At 39.3% G+C, this 18,717-nt stretch overlaps 5 protein-coding genes across 5 annotated transcripts; 4 read left to right on the top strand and 1 right to left on the bottom strand.

Moving 5' to 3' along the window:
* Positions 1–803, top strand: BDR25DRAFT_305775 (uncharacterized protein). Its single transcript, XM_033690481.1, has one exon. The coding sequence runs from the start codon at positions 247–249 to the stop codon at positions 649–651; it is 405 nt and encodes a 134-aa protein (XP_033543758.1). The 5' UTR covers positions 1–246; the 3' UTR covers positions 652–803.
* Positions 804–4,152: 3,349 nt separating this feature from the next.
* On the top strand, positions 4,153–5,559 carry BDR25DRAFT_305776 (uncharacterized protein). The gene is made up of 2 exons (XM_033690482.1): positions 4,153–4,450; positions 4,528–5,559. Exons 1-2 carry the CDS (start codon positions 4,178–4,180, stop codon positions 5,536–5,538), a joined length of 1,284 nt encoding a protein of 427 aa, XP_033543759.1. The 5' UTR covers positions 4,153–4,177; the 3' UTR covers positions 5,539–5,559.
* A 1,026-nt stretch (positions 5,560–6,585) lies between these two features.
* Positions 6,586–8,791, top strand: BDR25DRAFT_376471 (Di-copper centre-containing protein; the record flags this gene model as incomplete). The annotated part of the gene is made up of 8 exons (XM_033697449.1): positions 6,586–6,856; positions 6,909–6,927; positions 6,982–7,105; positions 7,150–7,416; positions 7,476–7,813; positions 7,875–7,996; positions 8,078–8,592; positions 8,651–8,791. The coding sequence occupies 8 exons, from the start codon at positions 6,586–6,588 to the stop codon at positions 8,789–8,791; spliced, it is 1,797 nt and encodes a 598-aa protein (XP_033543760.1).
* Positions 8,792–9,579: 788 nt separating this feature from the next.
* On the bottom strand, positions 9,580–10,122 carry BDR25DRAFT_161197 (uncharacterized protein; the record flags this gene model as incomplete). Its single annotated transcript, XM_033684043.1, has 1 exon — positions 9,580–10,122. A coding segment is annotated over one exon (543 nt), but the record flags the coding sequence as incomplete, so codon positions are not given.
* Positions 10,123–17,932: 7,810 nt separating this feature from the next.
* BDR25DRAFT_358977 (uncharacterized protein) lies at positions 17,933–18,411 on the top strand (the record flags this gene model as incomplete). Its single annotated transcript, XM_033696022.1, has 4 exons — positions 17,933–17,943; positions 18,011–18,052; positions 18,113–18,212; positions 18,253–18,411. 4 exons carry the CDS (start codon positions 17,933–17,935, stop codon positions 18,409–18,411), a joined length of 312 nt encoding a protein of 103 aa, XP_033543762.1.
* Between the last annotated feature and the right edge of the window lie 306 nt (positions 18,412–18,717).

Below are 18,717 nucleotides of genomic sequence, written 5' to 3' on the forward strand. Positions count from 1 at the left end.
AGCACATTAACCTCAAACTTCCACACGAACACGGGTTTACAGCAGACAGACAGAGGGAGTCGACATAACACAGCCACAAGCACCCAATCCTTCACCACTCCACAATATATCATCCACTATCTGGCCTGCCAGAACAGCATAATCAGCGACCACACTCAACAAATTCGTCTACTTGATATACTATCGTCATAAATACCTTCTCAAGATCGTCGTCACAGAATTTGTGAATCCTTACTATCAGCGGAAATGGGTCTTACAGCCTTCCTCAAAAGCCTTAAACCAAGGAAACTGAATCCGTCTACAGCAGACCAGAGCGTCTTAACACCATCTCCCTCTGGTCCAATCTCCAACTCTAGCCCTAGCTATGTCAATGATAATAGAGAACTCCATTCCACCTCCAATTTCCCCACGGCGGCAACCACAACCACGGCTGCTACGGCCTCCACCTCCACCCACACTCCAGTCGTCCCGCAGAAACTAGTTTTCGATGTGACAGGAAAGCAACTATCAGGTCCAAAATACACGCCTCCAGATCCGAACGCAACTGAGGAGGAGAAGGCAGCTCGGGCGATAGAAGATGAGCAGCGGAGGATGGCTATGCGACAGTATTTGAGGGACCATAGGGATAAGGGTGGATTTTTTATGTCTTAGAGGAAGAAGGACATGGAGGAGGTGTGGAGGACCTAGCGCTGGTTTTTGTGTTACTTAGGGGGGGGAGAGATTTCGGTTCACTAGGAGTGGGAAGGAATGAATGTGCACTATACTTCCTAGACCTGGGTATGATATTGCAGCAGTGGGTTCGTGTTCACTACTATTCAAAAATGCGAGTGCCGGTTGTTTCGAATCGCGAATTTTGTCTCCATAGACATCCATATTTCAACCAGAATGGTGTCACCAGAAGCTTCTTGATTCACTGCAGGTCGTCTTTCGCAAGTCTCATCTCCTTGACTCAAGATTCCGCACCCATAACCCGATGAACATGAGTCTGGTCCAAGATTTAGAATCTGCTCATCTCAGGTGCAAGTTATCCAGCAGAATCTCTATTCACATTCCTCGGTACGAACACAGCATAGCCGCCCAACAACGTGGTTTATTTCCGACTCTTGCTCCCATCGGCCGAAGCCGAAAAATCCATTCAACGCGGAGCAACAACGAGATTCTAGAAGATCCAATTAATCATGTTCTAGATCTCGGTCGCAATGTCTCTCTCGGTTGTGTGAGGCAGACAAGTGCTTAGCTCCATCTCGAGCCTTTGTCCAACAGGAGCGCTGGGCGTTTTAAATAAACGCTGGCTCGAATTCCGTGACCCTAATTGTACGTGCCTAATGATCTTGTTCATTATCAGTTGAAGTTTTCTGTGGCCAGAAAAGATGTGAATCAAGCGGTGAATCTATTTTAGCTTCCAAAAATTCGGAGAATGCCCCTGAACCACCCAGGGTCTTTTCTTTATGATATGCAGGGACTAAAAGGCTCCATCAACATATTCTCGATACTTCCAACTCGCTGGTGGGCCGATATAGTCGATACGGCTGTCCCACTTCCCAAAACACACTACCTCTGTCACTCTTGGGCTGATAATCTTGTAACACTGGCGCCCCTGGTGTTACTGTCGCACATGCATTTATCCGCCAAAATATATTTTCTGCCATGGTTCGTAAAGGGTTGACCTTTGCCACTTGCAACAGTTACCGTTCATTTGAAGGCGTCCACGCTGCGTATGGTCATTGTAGAACATCAGCCGCAGCGTGGCCAACAGTACGTAGTACGTTACGTTTGAGCTTTTTTCTGCCAGTAACTTCTCAATTTAGTAGTACTTTTGTACGTAAGCAGTGAATTAATTAGCAAGTACGTAACGTAACAGTAACTTCTTAAAATCCTTATACTTTTGTACTTTTCGCAAGAAGTTTTGTCGGTCTGGGTCAAAATTGTTCCAGGAGAAGCTTTTTGGCCTGGATAAAGTCCCCTAGAGTAGTTAATTCACTCTCTACAGCCCTATGACGTAACTAGTTCTTTTAGAGCTGCAGAGCCTTAATTATACAACCTGCTAAGCAGTTTCTATTAATTATAACTGTCCTCCTGCCTCTAGAGAAGGCTCTCTTACAGTTGCAGCTTGTTAAGGGTATACAGAGGAAATTAAGCGTAGGGTAGGAGTAACAACTAACTTTAAGCTACTAAGTAAGAGGCAATTAGAATAGCAGAGATCCCTCCTTAGCTACAGAGAGGTCTCTAATGTAGCTGTTATAGTATTATTAAACGCTAGTAAAGTTTATTTTTATAGGGGGCCATTTAGCACACTAATTAGGCTACTGTGCTATAAAACACAGAGTTTTATCTAATTCTTACTCTAAAACGCAACCTTAAACAAAGCTCCCAACGCGATGGCTAATAGGGTCTAAAAACAGGAGGGAAATCTCCCAAAATATGACCTCTCTGACCCGTACTACGGGACGTACTTGGCAATTCACTGTACAAAAGTTACGTCTCACATTTTGACTACTTTTGTACGCCTCACGTGATTACTACGTTCACGTAGTTACGTTACGTACTACGGACTGTTGGCCACGCTGATCAGCCGGTATCCCGGCAACGGCTTCATAGGCGGACACGGTGTGTTTCCATCACTGATGCCGTTCTTGCTGAGGAATGCCTAGGTTGGTATTCATATGGGCTGGAGTGCATAGAAATGCGGACTTCCGCATGATAATTCTCGTAACAATACTTACCGTTACAACGCTCAGGAAGGGACGTAGAAGACAGTAAGAACAGTAATACAAGGACAAAGAAATATCGATGAAACGAGCGCTCCTACAAGCGTATTGTGCGCTCCCAGCGGCTCCAGGAACGGTAGTGGCATTAAAGAGCTGCAAAGATCAGTCGTTTTCACCTTAGAGTGATTTGTCAGCTGGAGTGCTCATCTAACTCCGGACTGTACAATCAACTTTGGACTCAGCTTCCCACACTATTATAAGTGTTTTACAGAACATCCGAACCTCAGTCCGTAATACACTACTTCTTTCATAAATTATGACCCTGGAAGATTGCAATTATAAGCCTGGACATTGCTTTAAACCTCCATTTTTGCTCAATTCACCCCGCATATCAGAGTACGATGCACAATAAAGAACTAACCTTGAATTTTGGCTATTGAGATGAGAGGTGTGACAACTTACGTGCATATATGTACAGCGATTTGACATGCAACTACACGCAAATTGTCTCAGCTAATAGCAAATATGTTTCAACCCCCTCTAAAAAAAAAGATGGCTATGTAATGGGTTTGAGTAGCATTATTTAGACTGCCCAACTTATTCCGAGCACTGCCAGTCCTAATTACAGCAAGACCCAGGGTAGATATCAGGGGGTTACCAGCGACATGTCAGGGCCCGATGGTGGAAAACCATGGGCTTTTACCATCGCTAACATCCCCCAGTTCACATTTAAGTAGATAGAGTTAGGCTGCACAAGCGAGTAAAGTTCCAATACCCGGGACGTAGATTAGGGTGTCCCATACTATATCTACCAACGAAATGCTCAGAAACAGTCTAGATTCTGTTTGTAGCATTTCTTGACACCATATTTCCCTCTCAGTATCATCATGCTCAATGGTTCCTCGCTAGTCATCGCTGCTTTCTCAATTTCCTTTGCTTTCCATCCCCTTACCTTTCCTGCTTGGGTCACTCGTCTTGCTACTATCTGCTTCAGTTTCCTTCGTCGCTTTCCTCTTCAAATTTTCTCCATCATTTTCCTTCTCATATTCCCTGGCAGATATATATATATATTTTTTGGACTTACGCTTCGCCTTAGCCTTCTTTCGCTCGGCTCTGGAAGAATCTGCACTCCATCCCTCGCTCCTGAACTCAGACAACTTTTCTTCCTCCACTACCACTACTCGTTTTAATTTCGTGCCTGGCAGAGGTTGGACCCTACGGACTGTGTCAAACCTCAGTTCAGAAGGATGTTATGATTCATTTGTGAATAACACGCTGCCTTAGGTCCTTGATGAATTTTTTCAACTCGCTCTAGATTGTGGCTTGGGAGGTTTAGAGTCGAGGGTTGGGAGCCTTAAAATAGAAAGGTCCCGCCGCGGTTCGACCTACCCCGGGCCGCGTTATCAGCCACCCGTCCGTCTTCAACGCCCGCGCCGCGTCGCAACTCAGCAACCACTCCCATCCGCGCGATGCGACCCGTTCGGTTGATACTGCTTGCGGGCGCTCTTTCGAGTGTTGTTACCGCTGCCGAAGACGCGATCAGTGGCAGCCCGATCCCCTCATGCGCGCAATGGCGCGACTCGGCGCCAGATGCCTGTCTGCAGCCTCTGGACGCAGTTACGACTGTAGTCGCTGGTTCTTACTATGTTGCAAAGCTGCCATGTCTGGATTGTCCCACTCTGGAATATACGGGGAATGGACCAACCCGGAAACACTTCATCACGCAGAAGGAGAATAGCTTGGTGAGCTTGCGGACGTTCCTAATCCCCTCCTCCGCACACGTCATTCTACTTTGGTACTGATTCCGGGCGGAAAATAGCTCTACAATATATCGCTCTCCCGCGACCGACACGATCTGCTCCTTAATTCAATGTCCATCACCCCTCCTCTCTCTCTCCGCTCCAACGGCGAACCCCCACAAGTCTACGTCCCGCAAGTCAATCCCAACTTTAGTCGCGCAGATTTAGACACGTCTATTGCGTGTGTAGGAATGCCATGCAACGATTATAGTGGAGCATGCTTCTGCTTGGAGCCAAGCAATAGTCTCGTCAGCCTGGACTACGATTACGCCGCATCCGAAATGGAATCCGATGAGACAACAGCAAGTTGGAAGATTACATTCGATGCGATTGGTGGACAGGACGGATATATGGATGACCCGGACTGGGTGTTCAATAGTACCGCACAGCAAATGCTGCAGATTACCATCCAGGGGACTATCGACTCGGTCCATGATGCGGAGGACAACGAGGTAGTGCAGGCTTCATCAACCCTCTTCGGCGCAGTCGAGGCGCAACCAAAGCCACGGTATACTTTCGAAATAGTCGACGTGCAGCTAGTGGGGCGCAGTTACATGTTCACATCACCCCATCGCTCTTTGTGGGACAGAATCCGCTTCTTCTTCGGCTTCGAGACACGGCGTCCAGACGGCCATATAATCTACCGAGAGAGAGAGTGGAGCTGGGCGAAGAAGGGAACACTCAAGAACGGCCTCCTCACCATCTGGAATGACTGGGACTGGACTCTCATGATCATCATTGTATTCAGCATCCTTGGCGGAGTCGTTGCGCTCTATGGGCTATATCTCCTGGCCAAGGCCATCATGCTACAACACGAGCTTGCAAGCAGTGGAGGCATGGATGAGGTATGGCGGCATATCCGCCGAGGGAGAGATGACGACGAAGAAGAGGGCCTCCTCGATGGACAAGAAGACGACGAGGACCCTGAGTCCCCTCACCCGGAATTTCACACCCCGAGAGCAAAGCCACTACCGAGCAAGCCTCTGCCGGAGAAACCGTTACCAGATGTGCCATTACTAGATGATGCTTAAGGACAGATCAAGTAAATCAAGAATATTTTGGATAATTGGTTAGATTTGGAATTTTCCTTCGACTGCTTCATGTAGATATCAATAATCATAGACCAATACCCAAGACCATATTCTATACAGCCTCTCTTAGAAAGTAGCGATTCGGCGAAGGAAGCAGTTAAGGTAGGATCATAAACCTTGTTAATGCACGCATGATCTAACGAGTGCGTCTGGCGCAGTCTAGAAAATTGGAACTGCACAGACTAGGGAGAAATACGTGCGGGAACCAGGCACTCGAAGCAATGCAAACGACAGTGCTCTTTACCCGCCAACTTCCACTCGATGGGTACGTCGCAAGCTTTCGGCCTCTCAAAATCGAATCTATGCTTTCGATTTCTGAAGACCTCTCAGCTCAGGCAAAGCAAAACCTCCTCTCTTCAAAAACAAATGACTTTTCCTCTCAATCTATTTTCCTCCTTAACTCTACCCAAGCGACCCTTCGCCCCTTCCTTCATACATGCGCATTGACCCTCAAAAATGCCGTCTTTACTCGACCACGCACAAGCACCTCTCTTCCACAACTTCCGCTACTAATAACCACTCGCTCTCAAGCAATAAAACAGTCTCTTATACTCTTCCACGGCTAATAAAGTACACGCGATGACATGGTGCAGGGGGCCGAACGTGCGGGAGATGTGCAAACAGCCACGTGCTGCTGAGTGGCTGCTGACAGGATTCCTTCCATCCACCAGGTACCACTCCTGCGCTACCTGTATGTAGGTCGAAAACGAGGTGGATTTAATGCGAATGGCGTTCACTTGGCTGTTTGGCTCAGTCTGCCGTGCCGCGGTATGGGGTTTCCAACACTGGGGCGTATCTTGGAAGGTGTTGGGCTTGGAGTAGTAGTGGTTATTCGCATCTTGGTGTTTCGGTGATGTAGCTATAAGTATAATGGCAGTTCTTCTATGGTTCTGTTCTATTCTAAGTTTCAAGAGGGGTTCCTTCTCACAGTCACTCATTTATTCGACCTCCCAAGAAACATCTTTCACCACATTCGCTACCTTAGTCATGAAGTCCACACATCTCACAGCGGCCTCGCTGCTCATCTCTTTCTGTCAAAGCTCACCACTCCTCCAAACGAGCGCTTTCCTAGACATCGAAACCCGCCAGTCCCCAGGCTCATACTTTGCCATTACAGGGGCTACAGGAGGCGTTTTTCCGCGCATGGAGATTCGCGATCTCGAGAAGGCGGGGGAGATGTGGAATTTGTATCTTCTAGCTATGGCGAGCTTTCAGGCTATGGATCAGAAAAATATTGCCTCTTGGTATCAGATTGCAGGTATGTTGGGGACTCTCTGCTTGAGGATCATGTGCTAAAATCGGATTGTCAGGGATTCATGGGATGCCTTGGTAAATAATCTATTTCCTCGGGATATCTATTGAAATTGTGCTTATTCTTTGCAGGATACCGTGGGATGGTGTAAAAGGAATCATCACTGACGAAAAATCGACTTCCCAAAGAGGTTATTGTCCACACAACCAGCTTCTTTTCGCCACTTGGCACCGTCCATATCTCGCTCTCTTTGAGGTGTGTAGGACTCTATTAATTGGAACTGGGAAACTAATGCAAAGAAGCAACAACTCCAAAAACTAGCCAAAAACATCGCAGATCAGTTCCCCACTCCTACCAGAAAAGTCTATCAAACCGCCGCGTCGCAACTCCGAATCCCATTCTGGGACTGGGCGAAAGCCCTCCCAACATCCCAACCCGTACTTCCTACTGCCGTCACTGTAGAGAAAGTCAGCGTGACGTTTCCAAATGGCACGAAGGCGAATATCGACAACCCTCTTTACGACTACAACTTTCACCCCCTCGACCATTCCCAAATAAACGGCACAGTACGATTCCCTCATCCCAAATCTTACACACTGAACATAGGTGTGACTGACAACCTCAGGGCTGCCCCACAATTGGCACTCCTGGAGGCGCCGTCGGCGGCCTCCCCTCCGTCTGCGACAACTCACTCATGACGGTTCGCAATGGTGAAACGGTCTCAGACCATGTTGGCCTGAACCAAAAACTACGGAATATCCTCCCCTCCCAGAGAACCAAAGTCTATGCAATCCTCTCGCAATGGCAGTCATTTAACACGTTTAGTAATGATGGGGGTTGTGGGGTTGGAGGCCCTGGAACCCTCGAAACGGTACACAATCCGATTCATACGAATATGTGGCCGGGGCATATGAGTCCAGCGAGTGTGAGCGCGTTTGATCCGATTTTTTGGCTGCATCATGCGTGAGTTTCTAACACACATTCATTAGTACTGGTATTAAGAGGGCATGCTGATGTGAAGAAGGAATGTTGATCGCCAAATGGCACTATATCAGGCGGTCTTCCCGCAGACATATGTTGAGCAATGTATTGCAGATACGCCAACATATACGATTGAAAAGGGGGATGTTCTTGATGCGAATTCACGTAAGTCATCCGTCCGTCATTAGCAACTGGAGAGGGGAGTAGAGTATATAATCCGACTGGTTACTAACTTTCCGAATACAGCACTCACACCTTTCCACAAAAACGCCGCTGGGGATTGGTGGACTTCAGCCAACTCTCGAAACACTCGGGACATGGGGTACACATATCCAGAACTTACATCGAACCCAAGTAACTCAACACTCGTGGCGCAGATCAAATCGCTGTATTCAGGACCAGCTACTGGGAGCAGCTCACAGCCTAGGGCTAAACGCCAGGAACCTGGACCTGGACCAGAGAAAGGGTTGGTCTACTTGGTGGAAGTCAAATTGCCCTTATACGGCCTTGACGCAGGCGCGCCTTACAACCTGCTTGTATTTCTTGGTAACGTGGCGAGTGATTCAAAGGAGTGGTTGGGCTCGGATTCCTTCGTAGGCATGGCGTCCACATTGGGTGGGAATAATATGAAGAGCGAGCAATTTACTCTCACGACAGTGGACCTGAGTGAAGCGCTGGAGAAGCGTATTGCGGCGGGTGATACGACAGCAGAACAAGCGGAAGAATATTTAAAGAAGAATTTGCATTATCGGTTGGAGCTTGTGAGTTTCTTCAAATTTCAGGGGTTATGGACTAGAGCGATCTTCTAACAGAAATTAGGGCGAGATTGAAATTCCTAGAGCAGAAGTGCCGGGGATAAAGGTGTCATTAGTCACCACGGAAGTTGAGCTTGCGGCTTCGAATGATGTTTTCGACCGCTGGGTTGGCGGGTTTGTGGATCATGGGGAGGTTGATAGCTGAGGTTCTTCCTTTCCCTCTTTCCTTCTGTGCTTCCTTTACTCAAATTTTTTTCTTCCTGTGATATCTTGGCGCAATCTCTGGATGTTGTGAGAACCTCCTTGTTACACCACACCAATCCACATAGAGACTACAGCGTTCATGCACCAATAAGTGAAATCGGGTGCTCCTCAGCCTCACGTAGCCACACACAGGCCTAATACAGGTGTGATGCAACCTTGTAGTTAACTATTAAAATTAATTTACAGGATACCGCAGTAAAGGTCCCATAGAAGGCTCTGCGCGAGCGCAGACGGTGCCTTTTCAGACTGGATACAGGACAGGGTGAAGATAGGCTTTAATCTACCTCAGACTATCTAATTTCTTCTTTGTAGAGCAAGGTGCTTAGACACTAGTCTTGCACTTGTACACCCCTATAGCTGAAAATAAAACTAAGCGCTGGCACAGAGAATTCTTCATAGCATGCGTAATACATACCATGCCCGAGCAGCATAGTGGCGTCGCTCGCTCTACCTTCCATGCTCGTGCACTAGGCCGACGCTCGTATTAGCAGCGAACATCGAGTACTTTATAAGCCTACGCTCCAATGCGTGCTCTCTGGGAGACCTTAGCCCCCGGACTAATGTATGGCCCTGGTTAGTGGCGCCTGGGTTCATTCAGCTTATGACTTACAAAACATGGAATTGACTGTGTTGCAATGTTTCCACCACAATATTTGCACTCTCCAGTTCTTCGTTAGACAAGGGAGCAAGAAATGGTCTTAGAAGATTAAAGAAGCTAAGATCTCGCGAGAAGAACCGGTACACTATATGCTCGAAGAACCGAGGGAAATACCCGGCAGCGGACCAGTCGACGAGATGGATACAATTGCCATTAACTATAATATTTCGTGGATTAAAATCCAGATGGCACATAGATAGGGTATGGCGACGAAGATTAAGCGTGTGCACTGGGCTAGGTGAACGTAGATTGAGCCAAAGTTGGAGGTCATCAGGCTCCGAAAACTCCACCTCTTCATGTTCAGGCCAGAGCACACCAGATACTGGCCCGCCTCCAAGTGATCCCGGCTTCGTCGCTCCCTGCTGATGGATATGACCTAAGACCTTGCCCAGCTCCTCAGCTAAGTTTTTCGCGCTCATCAGGTCAAGCGTATTGCCATCCACATAGTCCATCACGATATACCCAATCTCCTCTTTCTGCACGAACCGATAAGCTGTTGGCACATTGACTATGTCTGCGTTAAGGAGCCTCTGTGCAACCTGTTGGTTCCTAAATTCTTGAATGGTAACAAAATGTCCAAACTTCACAGCCAGCCCGTCCGTAACGCGCACCACCCTGTTTGAGCACTGCGGCGCTGAGAGAATTGTGGTTGCTGGATTGTGACAGAGCGAGATGATTTGATCATCAGTAGGAACAGACATAATGGATAATTAGAGGATAAACAGTAGATACAAGAATTTGTCTAAACAACAAGCTGGTATTAGCCTTCCTTTTCAGAAGCTTGGATGACATATGTAATCAGACGTCTCGCTTAGCGCACAGGCCAGCTTCTAATACACGTGCACTAATTGCCTCTCTCTCTTCTTTCCTCTACTATTAAACTAGTTAACAGATTCCCTAGATAACCTAGTGTTAATAATAAGTAAGAGTAAGTATATATAACTAACATTAAATAAAAAAACACTTAACACTTTTAGCTTAAGTAAAAGTAATTTTAACTTTAACTTACAAAAGTTAAGTCTAGTAAAGTAACTAACGTACCTAACGGGTTGGCCGGCCACTTTTGCCAAGCCCCCACTAAAACCACCCCATTCTCTCGCAAAACAGCCCACTTTAGCCCTGTATAAAGTAATACAACATAAGATATTATTTAGAGTCTACTTTTGCTACTTACTTACACATATATAAGTTATGCCTAGTCTAATTGCACTGCTTACATTGCCTTTAACTTAGCTTACCTCCTTTAGCGCGCACCTGCGTCTTTAGCTTCTTCCTATTACTATGCGCTCTAAACTCCTTTAGAGTAGTTAGACAAGCTCTATTCTTAACTATTAAGATCTCTTTTGCCTAAATCTGCTTTCTTTTATGCAATTTATGTTATGTGGCAGCCTTATTTACTGCTTAAAGCTTTATAATTTTATAGCCTACCCTATTATGTTAATGCTCTAGATAACTGTTGTTTACTCCCTATTACCTTACTATATTACTTTTAGCTGTCCTTATCTCTCTAAAGCTATAACAACTGCTCTAGTTAATATCTAGCCTATTATAAAGCCTAACTTGTTAAAGTTATACCTATCTTTATTCTAGATACTGTACTTAGCTTTTATGTTAGCTACTAGGCAAAACTAGCCTTAAATAACCTCTAGATTCTTATAAAGCGCTCTCTTGTAATTATACTTATAATTAAACTTTATTATAAACTTAGGGCAGTGCTTAACCTACATACTAGTCTAGTTTAAGCTAACCTAGCCTAGATTGCGCTCTGCAGGCAAGGAATTAGCTATATTAGCTATAGCTGTAAGCCTAAGGAGAAATCTGCGCGTAATAAGCTTAAGTATGTACTTAACAACTACTTTCTCCTTAAGCTTAGTTAGTGTCACGATTGTGCACAAGTAAGGTTATAGAGCTTCACAGAGGTCTAGTTTAATTACTACGTGAGGTATTATAGTAGGTACAAGACATTGTGTAAGGAATAGGAAGGTTTAAAAAGAAATTAGTAATTAAATACTTAGCTTAAAAGTCTAAGCGCTTTAAGTATAAATTAAGCCTATTTTAAGTTTAGTTAGTGTTAAAGTAGTTTATGCTTAAGTTTATGTCTATGTTATATTATATTTATATTAGATGTGCACTAATAATACTCTAGTACACGTCTAATATAGTTATGTCTAGGATCTAGAGAGGATACTGTAACAGTACTCTCCCTCTTATTAGAAAAGAAATCTTTTACATTAGTAGTTCTAGCATTAGGTTATTTTTATTAGAGTATAGGTTTAGTTTAGATAGGTATTAGGCGTAGAATTAAGTTACTATAAAGTTTTTTTATAAAGCTTTTATAAGTTTTTATAATAGTTTGTTATATCTAGTCTATTTTATAAAGTATTTATAGATATGTTTTTTCTTATTAAACTAAATTTATTTAACATTTTTTATAACATATTCTAGTTTATTATTTATAATAATAAGTTTAGGTAGTAGGTTTAGCTGTCTAGGTAAATAGTTAGATTTAAAGGCTACTTAGCGCAGTAATAATATGTAGAACACAGGGTGTATCTTTATGCTGTTAGGTAGGATTAATTAGTAAGCATATAATAAAACTATATAAGCTACTATAAAAAAGCTAAAGTTTTTCTAATTAAGTTTCTTTAATTATTAGTTTATTTAGATATTTTTAGTGTCTAGCTAGACCTTCTTACTAGCTACATACATAGGGGTAAGAGTTTAAAATTAGTTTATGTACTCTTGTTAAAAAGCTTAAGCCTATGTAAGCTTTTTATAAATATATTTAGATATATTTTAGATTTTATTAATAAGTCTATTTATATTTATTACTTATATAAATTAATAAGTTAGTTAAAGGGTATTTAAAAGTAGTTTAAATTCTATTTAAAAGTAGTATTTATAGTTTACTAAAAACAAGAATACTTATGTTAATTTAGATATTATATTATTAGCTTTAAACTATGCTATAGCTAACTATTTTACTTAGTTATTTTACTAGTAGTTTATGTACACTTATAAAACTTATTTTATTACAGCATTTATGTTCTTAGTTTAGCTATTAGTTTTTAGGTAAAAAGCTATAAATAAATAGAGGATAATTTAGAGCTATTTATAGAGTTTATTCTAAAAAGCTAAGATAAACTATGTACCTTTATCTAATATAATTATGTTAGGTAGGCTATAGTAAACTTATATGTATTAGTAGAATAACTAGGCTATATTAAAGGCAGTTATAAAGGAATATAGTATTAAGTGTTAATACTTAGTTAAGTAATTAACAACTACTATAATATTTATATACCCTTTAAATAAAGGTAGGTTTATAATAAAATTAATTAATATATTTTTTTAAGCTTATTTAAGAATTAGAAGCAGTTTAAGTAGGCTATTATACCTTTTTTAAAAGGCCTTTACTTTATAGTAAGTATAGTAACATAATATATATTAGCGTACAGTATAGAACATGCAGGGCTAGTAGTACTCTCTTTGTAGTAGGTTAAGAGTCTTTCCTCTGCCTAAGTGTCCTCTAACAGGTAAGTTGTGTACAATTTAAAGTAGTTTAATTCTTAGTTTATTAAAATTAGAGATTATAAGTTAGTTATAGTAATATAGCTTACTATTTTAGTTTTTATAGTTAGCTAGTGTTACTTTCTTTAACTAACTAGCGCTGTTTTAGAGCAGGTCTAAGGTTTCTTAGATAAATTTATTATTTAAATACTTATTAGTAATAATTTAATTAATTATCTAATCTATTTTATTTAAGTTAAGGTCTAAAAATAGCTTAAGTTAAAGTAAAGTTTAGTATTAAACTTTTTACACTTTTTTTTAAGTAGGGATGTTTTAGAATTGCTTTATAAAGGTATTTAGTTTTTTTCTATCTTAACTAAGATAATAAGTAATCTTAAAATTAAAATAGAATAAGTATTTAGACTAATAAGCTTATTAGTAGCTAAGTTATTTTATAGTTATAAAGTACTATAAGTTCTTATAGTTAAATAGAACTTATATTAGATACACTGCACCTTCTAGTTTAGGTTACTATTATTTAAAGTAGCATACTATAGTAAGTAATTTCTTATTATAGATCTTATAATTACTTTTTATAAAACTTATTCTTTTTAAGAAGTATGTAATAGGCTTAATAGTCCTGTCTAGCTTAGTCTAGAAAAGAACTTCTGCTACTACATAGTCTAAGGCATTAGCTTTTATAAGTATTAGTAGTTTAAAGTTAAAGTAGTAGAGTATTAAGGCTTTAGTAAAGGCTTTCTTTAGCTAGTTAAAAAACTATTAGTAATTTAAGTTAAAGTTAAATTAAATTTTTTTTTTTAGTAAGTGTAATTATAGAGCTTACTTACTATAAAAAGTTATTAATAAATTATTAGTAAAAGTTAGTAAATCTTATAAAAGCTTAAACATTTTTTACATTTTTTAAGTATTACTAATCTAGTATAGTCTAAACCTTAATAAGGTCTATTTAGATGCTATCTGTAAAAATTACATATCTTAAATATATAACCTTTAATTAGTAGAACTTACATTTATTTATGTTAAGTTACAGACTTACTTCTTTTATAGCCTTTAGCACTAGGCGTACATGCTGTTTGTGCTCTAAAAGGCTATTACTATAAATTAGAATATTATTAATATACATAGTACAGAATATATCTAGGTAGGGTTAGAGCAAGTTGTTTATAAAATGTTAAAAAGTACTAGGCGTGTTAGCTAAGCTAAAAGGCATTACTAGGTACTTAAATAGTTTGTAGTAAGTTTAAAACACTGTTAGCTACTTATTACCCTTTACTATTCTTAGCTTATTAAAGGTAGTAATAATATTTAACTTTATAAAATACTTTGCTTTACTTAGTTAGCTTAGAGTTTCTTATAAAAAGAGAATTAAGTATTAGTTTTTAATAGTAATAGCATTTAGTCTTTAGTAGTTAATATAGAATTAAAGCCTACTTTTAGGTTTTTTTATAAATAGTATAAGTAACACTACTAGTAAAAAGCTAGCTTAAATAAACCTTTTTTCTAGGTTCTTATTAAAGTATTTTTAAAGCACTTTTAATTTATTTAGTAACATTTTATATAGTAGCCTATAACTAGGTTGTTTACTAGGCTTAAAGGTTATTTAGTAATTATATAAATGTTATATTAAAAGCTTATTAAACTTATCTTAAAAAAAACATATAATAAGTTATAGTAGTCTTAAAAAACTATTATTTTTAAGTTAGTGTGTTTTTAGAGAGCTAAAGCTTAGTCTATATTAGAAATTATAACTATGTAGATTTTATAATCTAGTTGTTAAGCTAGAGTTATAAATAAGGTAGGTTCTATATAGTAGATGTCTATCTACTGTTTAAGTCCTAGTTTATGTTTAAATTAGGTAAGTAAAGATTTTTTAAAGGCTTTTTTTTTTTAAGTTTAGGCAGTTGTTAAATTATTTTATATAGCCTATTTTAGTAAAAGGCCTAGCTTATTAGCTTTACTTAAGTAGTTTTTCTCTAGGTTATTAAAAAGTAGGTCTAAAAACTTTTTATATTAAGTGCTACTTAAGTGTTATTTAGGTGTAAGCATAAGCATATATCTTAGTATTAAAAAGAGTTAAAGTTTAGAACTTACTTTTAGTAATTAAAGGTAACCTTATGCTAATATAGCTATAGTTGTTTTAAAATTAAGTTATAATATTTTATGTTTATTACATAGAGCTTAATCTACTCTTTATAGTGTTAGTAGGTAATTATAATAGTTATAGTATAAAAAATAAAACTTTTTTTAAGTTATTTTTTATTAAATCTAGTTAAGTAAATTATTTAAGTAAGTAGTGTTAATTAAAGATTTAGTTTACACGCTAGTTTTTTATTAATATAACCTATGCTATTTACTTCTAAGTTAATAAAAGCTTATATTAGAGCTAATATAGTTCTTTATTATAAATATATAAAAATATTAACTTAGTACTTTTAGTTATTAGTAGGGGACTTAGCTTATAAGTTAGCAAAGATCTAGTGTTAAATTAGTTCTAAAGAGCAACTTAGCCTTAAAACAAGCCTTTTTATAGGCTTTTACTGCTATAGCTGCAGCTATATTAAAAGTAGCAAAAAGAATTAAAGCTTAAATATAAGTTAAAGCTCTTATAAAAATAAAAATAAAATAGTAAAAATTTTTAATAAGTGCTAGCAGCGCTACTTATGTAGACTTAAGAAAAAAGAATAAAGCAGTTTTAAAATATATAACTATGCTTACTATACTTAAAGCATTAACTTTTTTTTTTATAATCTTTACACTTTTTAGAACTAACTAGAGTATAATTTAAATTAATTTTTATTATATTAAAGTTCTTATTTATAACTGCGCTAGTTTAGAGGTGTATTAAAGCTTATATAGGAAAAAACCTTATATTATTATTATAGGTAGTAATTAGGTTTACATACATGTTAAGGTTATTTAGGAGAGGTTCTTCTACTATAGCGTGTTACAGTTTAGTTAAGAGGGAGTTATATAAAGCTGTAATTAGACCTATCTTATTTAGGCCTATATTAGATGCAAGTTAGTAGAACTTAGTAAAGTGTAAAGTAAAGCTTTTTTTTTTTATTATAAAGTGTTTAAGTAACTTAAGGCTATTAACTTTTTATTTAAGTCTTTATAAGTTACTTATAAAAACGCTATAAATTAATCTAAGTTAATAATATTTTTATTTATTAGTAAGTTAATTAAAGCAGTTATATTATAGTTAAGTTAAAAGTAGGTATATAGTAACTAAAAGCATTTAAAAAGAAATTAGTCTACATTTCTTTTAAGTTTATATTAGAGCTTATATAAGAAAAAAAGTAAGTTTTTTTATTTTTTATTAAATAGTAAGGGATTAAGGAGTTAGTTAGATTTTATTACTAAGTTAAAAAAGTTACAGGTTATAAGTAGTGTTAGGTAGAAAAAAGTTAAGCTATCTCTAGACTTCTAAGTAAGCTTTAAGGCTAGTAAGTTCTTAGTTTTTACTACTATAATAAAAGTTAAAGTAGAAATAAACTACTTAATAACATAAAGCTGTTTTTTAAAGTCCTTTTAAAAAGCTTTAAAGCTTATAACATAGCAGCTTTTTTATAAAGTAAGCACTTTTTAGAAAGCTTTTTAGCTTACTTTAATAGCTTAGAGTTATGTAAGTACTAAGCTTATTAGATTAAATTTAAAGGCTATTCTTAGCTAAAGTTTTAACACAACGTAATGTTATAATTATGTATAAGTAAGGTTATAAAGCTTTACAGAAGTCTAGTTTAATTACTACATAAGGTATTATAGTAGGTACAAGATATTATATAAGAAATAAAAAAGTTTAGAAAAAAATTAGTAATTAAATACTTAGCTTAGAAGTCTAAGCACTTTAAGTATAAATTAAGCCTATTTTAGGTTTAGTTAGTGTTAAGGCAGTTTGTACTTAAGTTTATGTCTGTGTTGTGTTATGTTTGTGTTAGACGTGCACTAATAATACTCTAGTACACGTCTAATACAGTTATGTCTGGGATCCAGGGAGGATACCGTGACAGTTAGATTCCTTAATTTAGGCTAGCATTCTGCTTGTAAAGGCTGTCTAGCGCGTTAATTGCTTAGTGTTGTGTAAGAGACATTATAGATAGCTGCAGCGCGTTGTAAGAAGAGTTTTAAGTCTTATTTAAGAGCCTAAAGAGCAAGCTGTATCTAACGTTCTTTAGAAGATTTAATCTAGTGTTGTTGTTAAGGCATTATGTAGATAGGTAGAGTTTAGTGGGGGCTTGGCAAAAGTGGCCGGCCAACCCGTGTGGCCGGCCAACCCGTTAGGTACGTTATAGTATATAAATATCTACCTATATATATCCTCTGCTATGCTAGCTAGAAGGTTAACTTTTTAGCAACGTAATAGTAACTACGAAATTTTAATAATAATACTATAAATGTCCGTACGTAAGTACGGCTGCGTCTGTACACGCGTACGGCTGAATTAGGTTGCCTGAAACGTTGGCTATCTAGCCTGTGCGTTAGGGGCTATGTGTACTTAAGAGCCCTCTTTCTTTATATAAAAAGAGAGGGCAGTAGTTAATAATAAAAAGATCTTTACTTACTTACCTTTTAGTACGCCCTTTAGGTGTATGTTTGTTTAATTAAACCTAGGTTAACTAACACTAATTAGTTTATTAATAAACTATTTACTATATGCGTAGCTACACAGAGGATATTATCTTTAATAGACAGATTTATAAAAATTAATAAAACTACTACTGTACAAGAAGCTTACTCCTACTGTGTGCGTAGCCACGCAGAGAGGGCGTGAACAAGCCTTGTGCGCGCCCCTAGAGTTAACCGCCTGTACAAGAGCTAGCCTGCCGCTGCAGTATCTATCTACCGCGTGCGTAGCCACGCAGAGGAGGCACCTACTGCACTAGTAGCTGTTGTATGCCCCTAGAGTCAACTGCTTGTACAAGAGCTAGCCCGCCGCTGCAGTATCTATCTACCGCGTGCGTAGCCACGCAGAGGAGGCACCTACTGCACTGGTAGCCGTCATATGCCCCCGGAGTGAACCGCCTGTACAAGAGCCAGCTCGCTAGCTGCAGTACCTATCTACCGCGTGCGTAGCCACGCAGAGGAGGCATCTACTGCGACTGGTAGCCGTCGCACGCCCCAGAGCCAACCCGCTACCCTGTACAACAGCTTGCTCTTTGAGAGCCACCGTACAGTCAACCAGCACCCTCCACCCTCCCCCTGCCCCCCCTGAGAACGGCCGTACAAACACACGACCAGCACCACCCACCCCCCCCCCCCAGACAACGGCTGTACGAACGCAACTAGCCCCCCCTCCTGACAGCTGTACGAACAAGCAACCAGCCCCCGCCCTAGAGCTAACCTGCTACTCCGCACAACAGCTTGCTCTTTAGGAGCCACTGTACAGTTAACCACCACCACCTAGACAACCGCCGTACAAACGCAACTGGCACCCACCCCCCCTAGACAACTGCTGTACAAACGCAACTAGCACCCCCTCCCTAACAGCTATACAAACAAGCAACTAGCAAACCCTTACCTTATTATAAAATACTTGTATAATAAACTAGTAGAGATAACCCACATGTCTAGGACAATACTATAAAAGGAGGTTAACCTTACCCCTTCTAGTAGACTGTCTTAATATGTTAATAAATCCTTTTTAAGTATAACAAACCTTATACATAGTAGATACTTTT

The sequence above is a fragment of the Lindgomyces ingoldianus genome (genome assembly GCF_010093535.1).
Source record: "Lindgomyces ingoldianus strain ATCC 200398 unplaced genomic scaffold BDR25scaffold_31, whole genome shotgun sequence".
Classification (NCBI taxonomy): Eukaryota; Fungi; Ascomycota; class Dothideomycetes; order Pleosporales; family Lindgomycetaceae; genus Lindgomyces; species Lindgomyces ingoldianus.

What these genes read in the sequence shown, in the direction of transcription:
- BDR25DRAFT_305775 (XM_033690481.1), top strand. Translation starts at nt 247, where the DNA reads ATGGGTCTTACAGCCTTCCTCAAAAGCCTTAAACCAAGGAAACTGAAT.
- BDR25DRAFT_305776 (XM_033690482.1), top strand. Translation starts at nt 4,178, where the DNA reads ATGCGACCCGTTCGGTTGATACTGCTTGCGGGCGCTCTTTCGAGTGTT. An exon ending in CGCAGAAGGAGAATAGCTTG is followed by an intron (nt 4,451 to 4,527) that starts GTGAGCTTGCGG and finishes GGCGGAAAATAG; the next exon opens with CTCTACAATATATCGCTCTC.